This window comes from Choloepus didactylus, chromosome 6, assembly GCF_015220235.1.
Source record: "Choloepus didactylus isolate mChoDid1 chromosome 6, mChoDid1.pri, whole genome shotgun sequence".
Classification (NCBI taxonomy): domain Eukaryota; kingdom Metazoa; phylum Chordata; class Mammalia; order Pilosa; family Megalonychidae; genus Choloepus; species Choloepus didactylus.
In genome coordinates this window covers 128,172,427-128,185,224 of record NC_051312.1, presented here as the reverse complement: position 1 = coordinate 128,185,224, position 12,798 = coordinate 128,172,427, and the positions used below count along the sequence as shown (strand labels likewise).

Below are 12,798 nucleotides of genomic sequence, written 5' to 3'. Positions count from 1 at the left end.
GGGCTGTGTCCCCCTCGTACTTGTGGCGGAGGATTCCCCCAACTGCCCCAGTCTGTAGCCATCCCCTAGACAAGGACTGGATCTCCAGCTGTTTTCCTCAAGGGTGGGGGGTGGGCACCAGAACCCATGACTGGAAACACAGTCTCTACCCACATTTTCTCAGACTTCATCCCTCATTGACCTGAGACTGTCCTCCCCTGTCCCCTAGTCCCCAAGAAGTTGACTTGGGTAGTTTCTGCCTGGCTACTTGCTGCTTTTAGGAAAGAATTTGTGGTTCCTTCCTTGATCCTCTTAGAAGCTCTTTCTTGCTGCCCTTTTGTATTCTGCCCTCCTCCGTGGCTTAAGTCCTGTTGTAGGTCCCTGTGGGTTTGGGTCTCAGTGTCTGGATACAGATGAGGATCTGTTTCCCTGCTGTGAGAGATTTCAGCCTGTGTCCCTGGTGGGAGGTGGGAGAGATCCCGACTGCTGCCTCTGAGAACTTCCCAAGCTGGGTGGGACTGAGTGAGGGGGAGGGGAGAGAACCAACCACTCTGGGACAGAAGTTCCCTACATGATATTTTTCTCTTTCTTTGATTCAGTGTTTGTGGGATCCTTTCTCAACTCTATACCTTACTCCAGAGTTCTGAAAAGTGAGAATTGTCTTTTTCACTAAATCACTGGGAAAAGGTTTTCAGTAGCTGTTTACATCACCATGTTGATGATGTCATTATTGTGGGGAATTTTTGAGGCTTGGGTAGGGGGAACATTCCTCCACTGAAAATTTGTGTTTTCTCTACCAGGTATCTGGAGCACTAGGTAAATATTAAATTAAACTAGGTAAACAAATTGAATATTCAGCAGTTTTTTTTTAGACCATACAGGTAATATGACTCAGAGCACAAACTGGCATGAGGGCTGGCCCTTGGCCATATATTCTCAGAGACTTTCTTTCTTCCAACCATAAACATGGCAAGATAAACAAGTTTCTTTGCTCTCTGCTTTTTCAGGTTTGTTTGTTTGTTTTGTTTTTTCCTAATTCATCCTTTCTCTGAGGGTAAAACTCTTTGTGGTTCCTGTTTTTAGGAAGGGAGTCTTCAATCTAACTCCCTGATTTGGGCCCCAAACTTTGCTTGTGTCCCCTGTGTAGTCTTTCCTTAAAACTAGAACTCTAGGCCCCCCTGAAACTAGTAGATGCTCCCAGGGCAACTAATGCCCTCAGCCTTTGCTTGCTTCCCTAAATGCAGTTGCCTCACTTTATTCTGACTTCAGAGGATTTCCTTTTGTAAGCTCGGCCATGTTGTAAAGAATGTTCTGTTATTGCTATTTATCTAACATTCTTAGATGTTTCATTGCAAAATACTTCAAAAATTTAGTCTGTTGTATTTTCAGAAATATAAGTCTACAAATCCTATCTTGTCCTGGATATCTCATAGATCCAAAACTTTAGTAGTAGTCACCTATACTCCCACTAACACCATCTAATTTTCCTTCAAAAATTTTCTCTAATTAATGGCATCCATCTTGTCATAAGACAAAAAAAAGGGAGGGGCATAGAATCCTCCTCTCAATCCTTAACATCCTAATATAATGCTTAGTGATTCTAAGTTGTAAATATCTTTTTTTTTAATGATTTCACTTTTATTTCAGTAACATTTCACTGAATCACCTAAATCTCTCTTGAATTTGCTCCCTCTTTCATTCTGGCTACTACTGCCTTGAGAATTCATTATTTCTTTTCTGGACCACTGAAATAATCTGTTTCCATGCTTACCTCCCTCAAATCCATACTTTACAGAGATGCCAGCCTAACCATATCTGACCATGTCGTTTGCATGATTAACAACCTTCAGTGGCTCCTCGTTGCCTTCAAGATAAAATCTCAATTATTTATCATGGCATATAAAGCCCTCTACAACCAGTCCTTCTCTCTCCATGCTGCAGTCATATTAAGCTATGTGCAGTCTTCTGCTTGATATGCCATCCTCCAGTCATCCTCACACGTCACTCCTGCTTCCTTACCTCCCGCCCCCCTCAATTCCTTATCTTTCAGAACCCAGATCAGGAGTCTTCTCCTCCAGGAAACTTGCAGGCAAATTATTAACTCACCCTTTGTTACATCACTGTACTGTGTACCTAGCTATTACAGCACTAATCACCCTGTATTGTAATCATTTATCCATTGCCCCAATTACAGTGTGAATTCAAGGGCAGAGAAAATCTTTTTATCTCTTTATCCACAGTTCCTGGTAAAGTGCCAATTACATGAGGTACTTAGTATTTATCAAATGAATGAATGTTACTGACTTCTACAGTACCTTTTGAAATTGACTTCTACTTCCCACTGCCACTCTCCAAGTTCAGGCTCCTACTTATACCTTTATCCTCTTACACATTCTTCTGTCTCTAGCTTTAGAATGTCACCTAAATTCTTTCTAAAGCACAGATCTGATCACGTCCTACTCAACCTCAGGGATGCCCTATTGCTGTTAGCCCCTGCCTCTGAAACTGTGAGCCTATACATTCCTGTTGTTAAGCCAACCAATGTACGGTATTTGTTTTAGCAACTGGGAAACTAAAATAGCCTGCTTTTTATCATCACCACGTATCAACAATGGTAAACATTGTCAGTAACAAGAGAATCCTCCCCACCAGGCAGATGGGCCCCACTATCACCACCCCTTGTTATGCCACTGTGATTAAGACATTATTTTCTTTTGCAACCCATCCCCCAAACAGAATTAATCACCTCTTCCCAAACCCTTAATGCACACATGAATCTCCTAAAAGAGACCCTGAGCAACTTAAAGGAAGCTTGTCTTTAACCCCCTAGTACACAGATATTCACAAATAGGCTTACCCACTGGACTCTGTGCCCCTCTAGCCAGCTATCCTTCATCAGTCTGCCTCAGCTGCAAAGTCAATTCTTCAGTGATGAACTGTGCTGGGTCCCAGCTTCCTCTCCCATCTCAGGTAGTCTATATTGATAGGAGAAACCATCATGCCTTACACACAACTCTTAAGCCAGACTAAATGCGTACAGATTATAATTTGAATTTGGAAGGCTGGTATTGACAGAACACCATAATCTGGACCTCACTCTAATTCCTATTACTTAATCTGAATACTCTATTCATAACAATTTATACTCAATATATTTCTGCCTATTGTACATCTTTTTTGTGTGACAACATTTTGTGTCTGTCTCACCCGGTAAACCCAAAAAGGAAATTTAAACTCAGTCCTAACTGTTTTAGAATTACCCAAAGTGCTGTGGATGCAGCAGACACTAAGTCTACTGAATAAAACTACACAGCTAATATATAAAAGATTAGAATACACGTTTATTATACAGCATTTTATTTAAAGAAAAAGATATTTTTAAATACATTCCGACATTAGAGATTCCTACAGTGGGAAAATAACAATTACTTCATTGTTTTATATTTATGGACATTTCATTTAAGGTCAAGTAAAATAAACACTTTTGAAGGATAAGTCTCAGTACAGAATGAGAAATATTTTGAAAGGTCAACAAGAGGGACCTCTTCCCTAAATGAAACTAGAAGCTCTCCAAGCTCTTCCTCCTCGCATTTAGAAATTAGTAATGTGAGATGTCAGCATTTCCTAATTTTAAAGTTTCCTTGGAACATGTAACCATTATAGCTGGTATCAACTATACAGAGAAATTTTAAAAAATTAAACAGAATCTAATTTTCTGCAAAGTCTTTATTTTATTAACAGTCTTTCCCTTTGTCAATCATTCCCAAGGCAAATATAGAAGAGTGATCACAATGTATGGAGAGTAATAAAACTGAGTTCCCATTAGCAGATTGTAAATGAAAAAGCAAAAGCTCATACATACAGTCAGAGCTTCCACAACATGGCAACAGCCTTGCAGATACCCACATCATGATAATTGAAATAACAAAGCCCAGCAAAGGATAATGCCAAGAGTGTCACAAGGCCTGCCTTGGCAGTTTTCTGTAATGCTTTCCCAGGGACATAGTCAGAAATAACTTCTTCAAGGCCCCTAAAGGAAAAAAGAAAACCACAGTACAAATGAAAAATCACAAATGGAGTTAGAAGTCTATACAAATAACACGGCTGCAAAGAAATAGGTTCAAAATGCAGTGTCTCCATCTGCCAATTCAATAATTATTTACTCCTTCAGGGAATTCTGTGTAGCTCTTTTTATAGGTGGAATTATTTCTATTTTTGAGATTCTAAACCAAAGCAACTCACAATAAGATTCATAAACCAAAATGAAGGAACCAAGAGTGTTCTGATAGTATAATTAAGACATCTTCCTAGTCTTGGGATTCAATTTTCCAGTCTTTCTTGTCAGAGACAGCAATTAATTGCTACTGTATTTACAAAATCTTGGTTCTTTTTAACAAAAGCAAATGCTCAATGGAGTTTTTCATTAATTCAAACAGAATTATTGAGCAGATATTATATGCCAGAACCAGCATTCGATGTTGGTAGCATAGGGTCCCTGCTCTTATGAAGCATATATTCCAGTGAAGGAGAAAAACAGAAAAAGTAAATACATATGCACTATGAAGAAATATTTTAGGCAGGATGACCTGAATAAAAAGAACATTCCAAACAAAGGTGACAATAATCTTGGCATCTTTGAGGAAACAGTAAGGCGGCTAGGGCAGCTGGAGCACATACATGACTGTAGTGACCAGAAGAAGGCAGGAAAGTAGATCCCGTATGGCTTTGAAGGTCATGATACTTTAAATTTTATTTGAAATATAATAGTAAACCCATTATGCCCACCAATTATGTTCCACTTTTTGGCTATTATGAAAAATGTTTCTATGAACATTCCTAAATAAGCTTTTTTTTTTTTTTCTTTTAATCCTCTTGGGTATATAACCAGGAGTAGAGTTGCTGAGTTCAATGGTAACTCTATGTTTTTAACTTTTTGAGAAACTGCCAAATTATTTTCCAAAGCCACTGCAACATTTTACATTCCCACCAGTGATCCTTGGCAACACTTGTCATTGTCCATCTTTTTTATTACAGCCTTCCTAGTGGGGGTGAAGTGCTAGCTCACTGTGGTTTTGATTTCCATTTCCCTAATGGCTAATGATGTGGAGCCTCTTTTAAGGTTCTTATTGGCCATTTGCATATCTTTTTAAAAAGAAATTTACTTTTTAGAAAGATCATTCTGGCTACAGTGTAGTGAATGGACAGTGCAGGTAGGGAAAGGCAGCAAGAACAGAAACAGAAAACTAAGTTGAGAGGCAAGTGAAGTAGCCTAGGCTTGTGCCAGGGGAGATAGTGTGAAGTAACAATTCAGGGCATGATCTGAAGATAGGACTAACATAAAGAGCTAACAGTGGAGTAAGACAAAAAGAAATATCTAGAATGACCCTTTGGATTTTTGGCTTCAGCCACTAGATTTAACTGAGTTGGGGAAGAATGGGAGAGAGGTTCTGAGGAGAAATCGAGATTTGGGAGGTGGAGGAAGAGAGTGATTTTTGGCAATGTTAGATTTGGGATGACTATCAGACTGTCATATAATCAAGTGGATATGGCAGTTAGACAATTGGATATACAAGTCTGCAGCTCAGATCTGAGGTCACCTAGGGAAAGTATACAGACAGAAATTAAGGGGCCAAGAACTGGTCCTAGGACCTTGATCATTCAGAGGTCAGGAGAAAGAGCTGGAAGAGAAGACTGCAAAGATATAGCTAGTGAGGTGGACAAAAACAAGATGATATGGCATATAGGAAGCCAAAGAAAAGTGAGTTAAGGAGGGAATGATCAACTGAGTTGAATGCTACTGAGAGTTCATATACATGGAAGACAGAGAATAGAAAACTGTATTTGGAAAGATGAAGGTTTCCAGTGACCTTGGTAAGAATGTCTTCAGTTAAATAGTCAAGATAAAAACCAAATTACAGTGGGCTAAAAGAGATTGGGTATTGAGGTACTGGAGCACAATTATGGACAACTCTTCTAAATAACTTTTTTTCTGTGAAAGGGAACAGAGAATTAGTGAGATAATTGGAGGAGAAAATGAAGTCAAGAAGTCAAGTGTAATAAAAATGTATTTCTTTAGAATTATTCCATTCTTTTGATTTTTCATTAATTTAAGTGGATTTCCTTCCAAGAAACACATTAGAGAAATATTACTGTACTTATGATCTAATTATCACATAGCCAACTAAGAATCCCTTATTTTGAAAGTTCTATCTATATAAAAGCTAATTCTTCTAATCAGCTCTAGAACACTAGATAAGAAAACCTCCTTAATTCTAGCTAGAAAATGATTCTGATAAGTCACTTACCCTCCCTGGGGCTTAGTTTACACATCTGTAAATTGACGAGGTGATGAAAATGCTCCCTAAAGTCCTTCCAGTTCTGAGAATCCAACAACACACACCCATACAACATCATCTGTCCTCAGGCAAAACAACATAAACTCAAGGAACCCAACCTATTATTTACAATCTGTCTACAAGGTGCATTAACTTAGAAATTCTTACCAACTACACTGGGTGAAATAAATAGAGGCTGGAAATTCATTCACTTGGCAATTATTTACTGTGTGCTATGTGTCAGGTACTGTTCCAGGTACTGGGGATACATCAGCATACAAAAACAGTCAAAAATCCATATTACATATTTATAAAAAGGGAAAGACTGAACCACAGTGTCTAGGGATGCACATTTTGGTAATAAAACTATGAAAAAATGTAAAAACATATTACTTTAAAAGTCAGGATATGGTTACTTCAGGCAGTAGTGGTGGTTAGGACTGAGATGGAGAAAAAGGAAGGAACTTCTGGGGTAGGTGGCAAGTTCTATTTCTTGACCAGGATGATATTACAGTAACTCATTAAACCATATATTTGATTTTTGTGTTTTTGTGTATGTGTGCTTTCATTCTAGTGGCAGAAGACAATTAATAAACAAAATAATAGAAAATATAATATATTAGAAGGTAATAGTGCTACTGAGAAAAATGAAGCAGGGGAAAGGGATAAGGAATGTTGGGAAGAATTCTGCAATTTAAAATAAGAGATTAAGGGAGGCTTTGTAGAGAAAACATTTAAGATCTGAAGATGAGAGAACAAGCCAGGTATATAACAGGAGAGAGTTCAGAGCAGAAGGAATAGTAAGGCCTAGAGTGTCCCTGGTGTATTTGAGAAATATCAAGGAAGCCGGTGTGAACTAGGGAGAGAGTAGCTGGAGATGAGAGAAGAAACGGGAGCAAGATCATACAGAGCCCATAGGGCACTAGGAATTTTGGCTTTTACTTTATGTTCAGGAGACAAAGGAGGGTTTTGAGAAGGTCAATGTCTTGACCTGACAACATCTCACTGGGGCTGCAATGTTGGGAATAGATAGAAGGGAGACAAGGGTAAAAGCAGGAGACCAGCTAGGAGATTACTACTGTAGTCAAGGATAATTACAAGGTTTGGGGGCTTGAAAAAATAGAGTAAAAATGCCACTGAAATGGACAAGAGGGCAGGCAGGAGGAAGAGACTTGGGGGATATCGGGAACTCAGTTTTATAACATGCTATAATCAAAATGCCTATTAGATAGGCACATGAAAATATGTAATAGACAGGTAGATATATACAAATCTGGTGAAATAAACATTTTTCTATAGGTTTTAAAGCTTTCTACAGGTCTTGAGCATCTCAGTCTCCCCCTCCTCCCCCATATGTAATACATGAGACAAGCTCACAAACAAACTGAGCAATGTCACACTGAAGAGACTTCTGTACTTGCCATTTACTATGGATAGTGACTGCTGCAGCCAGGGAGTAGTCCACTACAGAGCAAGGAGTAAAATAAGCGGCTGGAAGGAGGCCCAGGATCAAAATGCTGACAGCCTTCTCAGCAGTCCAGTGAAGAGATGCAGCCTTGGAACTAGCTATAAAAAGGACCAGATTCATAAGAGTTGAGGAGGGAAACACACACTTCCCATGTTCAACATCTGCCACAAAATAACCCAAATGAACAGAAGGGTAAACAGTATACATATAAGATTTAGTCTAAGCATAAAGAGGGTAAAAGATTTAAACAGATAATTCAGGGAGATGCTATCTTCCTTCTTTGAAGTCTTTTAGCACATGGGTGTCTCAATGCTCATTATTCTGTTAAAAGAGAGAGTCCCTTTTATTATAAACAAGAGGATGGGTGAAATATCTTTACAGAGTTAAGCTAGTTTTCAGCTTCAGTGAAATGGACAGCTATCTTGTGAATGGACAGCTATCTTGTGAATAGAAGTGAATGATGCCAAAGAATTCTTTTAAAATATTACTTGTCTATTTATACCTTCTAATCTTTGGAAGTAATGTAGTAATAACAATCCTCCAAAAACAAAATTAAACCAACCAACTCAAAGAGAAGCAAAGTCCTGGTGTAAATTTTTAACACCATGGTTTTTCTTTGTCTCATTACTTATAAAGAGCCCAAAACAGATACACAACATACAAATTTTTAAACAAATGAGAAACAATATGGGCTTCAAATACTACTTTGAGTGGCTCTCTTTTTTTTTGGTTATAGACCCCTTTGGGAATCTAATAAAAAGGATGGAGTTTCTTCCCAGAAAAACGCACATGTACACAAACAAAAAACTATGTATACAGCTTTCAGGGGATTACTTGCAACCCTATGGATAACAAGTTAAAACTACTCTGCTAAGGGGTCAGCTCCCTAAGGAAGGAACAGACAAATGGCTCCCCAGCTGCATGGCTCTGTGGTTCTGGAAACTGCTTAAAAGGGAATGTAATAAGAGGCCTCCTTTCCTGGTGACATGGTTAGATTAGTTTGCAGGGTCAAATTTTTACCAGAATTTATGAATCCCATCTCTGACTAATGATTACACACAGACTACTCTTAGTTCTTTTTTCATCAGTCTCTAAACTCTAAAATAATGCAGCCATTGTACACCTAAAATTTTAAATCTCAACACCTAAGGTCAAGCTGTTTTTTCCAGTTTGACCCAGATTGTTCAGCGAAGCCAAGTTCAACCAAAATGCTCTTTATCCAATCCTTCATTTTACTAAGAAGATGGAGGCCTGCTTACTTGCTTCCTGCTCTCTGTTAGAAGTCCTCTATTCCAGGATGTCTCCTTTTCTTTGAGACCTATAGAAGTTAACTTCTGCAAATGCTGGTAGTTTGCTAGAGACAGGAATGCTATATAACATGTTAAAGTAGATTCCAAAGATTCTCTTTTTGGCAATAGCTGAGTCTGGACTTAGTATATACTTCTGAACATAAGACTTTCTTTTAAAACGCTTTCTCTAATGAAGATCTAACTGAACTAATCTAAGGAATCCAGAAACTGAAACTCTTAAAAATTAAAAAAAAATTCTAAAAAACAGAAAAAGCACTATTCTTATCTAATCTCTCATAATTCAGTTGCAACTATATCTAAGTGGTTGACACGAAAATCAAGAAGATCTGTATTTCTGATCTTTCCAGACTTAAAAAATGTAAATGTAATCAACTCAATTATTCACTTACAGATTTTTAAAGAAATTTCCAGTATACATCTAGGAAATGTCATGATTTTAATATCAACCTAAATAAAAATAAGCAAGTCAACCACAGCCATTAATACACATGATGCATTCCACAAGATAGGACTTTCTAACCTTCTACTATTCTAAATCATCTATATCTGGCTCCTCTCTATTAGCTTAATATATATAGTAAACTATACTGAACAGACTCTTTCTACTGAAAATTTTCTTGAAAAATAATAATGATAAAATTTTAAAAAGACTTAGGCCATAAGGTTCTCCATGAGTGTAAGTGGCATCATTCAACTATGCTGGCATTGTCTGCTCAAAGTTGTAGGCTAGATCTTAGCACAAAGTCATGAGAATTAGCCCAAGTCAAGATGACTAGGGCCCAAAAAACAGTGGTAATGGAGAGAACGTACTATAGCGGCTGGGGGACAGGTGAATGTGCTGCACTCCTTGGGTGGACCGGTCCTCGAGGAACGCTAAGACATAAGCAGGTCTGATCACTGGGGTTCGGAGGAACAGAGCTGAGGAAAGAAACATTAGGGGGGTTATTGGCACCTCTACTTTTACCAGGATTGAGAGACTTTCTAAATGGCAAGGCACAAGTCACATAACTCCAAATAAGGATAGCACCTCACCCGTAAAATGAAGATAACATCTATTTCACTGGGTTGCTATGAAGCCAGGCAAAGCATCAATTGATGAAGAATCAATGAGTCCTTTACGTAAAAGGGCTTCACTTTTATTCATTTTTAAAAAAAAACAGTAGCTTCTATTTCCTTCTATTTATTCATCTATTCATCCAACAAACGAATACTATATGAAAGACTCTGTGCTCTGTACTGGATCAAAAGGGATAAAAGCCAAAGTCCTTGCCCTCAAGGAATTTAATCCAGTTTGGTGAATTCATCTACTACCTTCCTCCTTTCAAGACCAATTTGTCCACTGATCCCATCCCTTTCCGTTCCCTTTTGAACTTGGCTTTCAGTTAAAAAACAGACAGATTTAAGTTCACCCAGCTCCACTACTTAACTAGCTATGCGATGATGGGCAGACGAGTTAATTTGGCTTTCTAAGGCTCAATTTACTCATTTGTAAAATGGAAGTAACAGCACTTACTTCATCATATGCAGATGAAAATTAAAATAATGAATGCAAAGTATGCAGCTTCATCCCCAAAATGTTATAAGTACTCAACAAAATGTAATTTCTTATTATTCTCTCTCCTGTGCTCCAAACTCTCCTTCCTCCCATTGGCCATTCTCCTTCAACCCATGTTGTAACCTTCCCTTGGGTTCCATGTCCTCTGTCTAATACTCATGCAATCTCTTCCCTGCTCTCACTCTTCCTTCTCTTTCCAACCATGCTTCCTTAAAACGTTATCCAAATTATCTCACTTCCTCACTCCCCAATCCTTCGATTCTCTTACACTTGTTTTATTCCCACCAAAGCTGCTTTGGTAAGTCATCAATGATCTCCATAAGGCCATATCCAACAGTTACTGTTCAGTCTTCATGTTATTGGGCTTCTCTGCATCACCTGACATTGGTGGCCTCTTCATCCTTTTTTCCCTGACAGAACTCTCCTCTAGCTCTCCTCCTTCTCTGATAATCATTTATCAGTCTCACTCCTAAACTGTTTTTCCCAAGATTCTATCAGGTGCCTATTGCTCTCCTTATTCTCTTTGCCCACCCCAGGCCATTTCTTCCACTTTCAGGTTTTTATCTATTGCCTATAAACTGCTGGCACCCAAATCTGAATCTCCTTCCTGACAGCTCTCCGGGGTTTTATAAGTTCAACTGTCCGCCAGATCTCTCCACTGAGATACCCTACATGTTCCTCAAACTCACTATGCCTAAAACTGAAATCATCCTTCAACTCACTTTCTCATCCATGATTTGCTTCCCATTTGCATGTTTCCAACTTCATTTAATGACACTCCAGCCAGTCTTTAACTTAACTCACAACTGGAATTCATGTAGGACTTTCCCCCTATCCAAACAATCACCAAGTCCTGTTGATACATCTCCTTAACATTTCCTGAGACTTTCTTCTCTCTGTACTACTTTCTAAGTTCAGGACCTCACCTTCCTTGCCAGGATGACTACAACAGTGTCCTATCTCACCTCCCTGCTTCAGAACCATCTCCCATCAGGACCATCACTACCCTAACAATAGCTATACTAATAGCAATAGCTACAAAATGATCCATCTAAACTAAAGTCAAACCTTTCAACTGGTCCCCTTCACACACCAGGTAAAATGCACACTCCTTATCAAAACTCATATGTTCTTCTGTGACTTGGTTTCAACACACTTTTCCAGACTTACCTCTCTTCCTCACCTTGACCCTGAGGCTCTAATAATATCCATTTTGTTTTGTTTTTCTCTTATACCATACTATTTCTATGCTTTCATCATCACTTCTGCTCATCCCAGTAGCTCCAACTGCAATGCCCTTCTTTCCTTGGCTTTTCTGATCCTTAGATCAGGACACTTCCTTCACGAACCAAAATAGGGTAATCCTTCAAAACACAGAGCTAAATAAAACACTCTCTCTCTGGACTCTCATAACACCTTATACATAGCACAACAGATTTTGCTTTATGCTAAAATTATGCTTACATATGCTTTCCCCATAAAAATGAAATCTTTGACGGCAGGAAGCATGTTTTATTCACATGTGTATCCCAACCATACTTTCAGTGCTTGGTAAAACACAAATGTCCAGTTAAATGCTTATCGATCTGATCCCTTGAACCACCATCCCACCACCACCACCCCCACACACACACCAACTCTAGGAGAAATGAGAAAGAATAGACACTGGGACTCAGACCCTAAGCCTCCTCTCCGATTCGGGGTGGAAGCATTCCAAGGACGGTGAAAGGGTAAAAAAGGGAACTCTTGGGCTGTTTAACTTCCAGAAGGAGCTCTTTTTCACATTAAACTATCAACCTGTAGGCCCAGAAGACGGAAGAAACGCTCCTGGGTGAACATTTGGGCCCTCAGGCGACAGCGGCCGTTGTCGCGGTTTCGGGTAGGTGCCAGAACCGCCGAAGGGAAGAAGGAGCGATTCCTTCTCCTTAAGGGGGTCTCACCACCCGGCAGACGAGTCCTCACCCCTATACCCGCTCCCACTGGATGCTGGGCTAAGCATCTCTGGCTGCCATGACTCCTCACCTCGGCCTCCTTGGGCACCACAGAGGACAACCAACCTCCCAAGAGCCGCCATCCTGCCGCTAAGCCCTCAAGGTCATCCAGCAACCCGGAAACAATTCTGTGACAACCCCCCCTCCCCCCCACCCCATT

The 12,798-nt window shown here is 39.3% G+C and overlaps 2 protein-coding genes across 4 annotated transcripts in view; both read right to left on the bottom strand.

Annotated features, from left to right (window-relative positions):
• Positions 1–2,954, bottom strand: part of LOC119538478 (testis-expressed protein 12) — a 132,463-nt gene extending 129,509 nt beyond the window's left edge. For all 3 annotated transcript variants that reach the window (XM_037841440.1, XM_037841438.1, XM_037841445.1), the window contains exon 1: positions 2,837–2,954. The gene's annotated coding sequence lies outside the window, so the exon portion shown is untranslated. The remainder of the gene's footprint in view (positions 1–2,836) is intronic.
• A 365-nt stretch (positions 2,955–3,319) lies between these two features.
• Positions 3,320–12,788, bottom strand: SDHD (succinate dehydrogenase complex subunit D). The gene is made up of 4 exons (XM_037841435.1): positions 12,670–12,788; positions 9,903–10,010; positions 7,736–7,880; positions 3,320–4,009 (listed from the first exon to the last, which is right to left on the bottom strand). The coding sequence occupies exons 1-4, from the start codon at positions 12,719–12,721 to the stop codon at positions 3,844–3,846; spliced, it is 471 nt and encodes a 156-aa protein (XP_037697363.1). The 5' UTR covers positions 12,722–12,788; the 3' UTR covers positions 3,320–3,843.
• Positions 12,789–12,798: the final 10 nt, after the last annotated feature.

Excerpts from the sequence above, each read along its gene's own strand:
- SDHD (XM_037841435.1), bottom strand. The coding sequence starts at position 12,721 with ATGGCGGCTCTTGGGAGGTTGGTTGTCCTCTGTGGTGCCCAAGGAGGC. Across the intron at positions 10,011-12,669 it reads TGGTGCCCAAGGAGGCCGAG|CTCTGTTCCTCCGAACCCCA; the intron begins GTGAGGAGTCAT and ends TTCTTTCCTCAG. Across the intron at positions 7,881-9,902 it reads CCTGTCCCCCAGCCGCTATA|CTAGTTCCAAGGCTGCATCT; the intron begins GTACGTTCTCTC and ends TCCTTTTTATAG.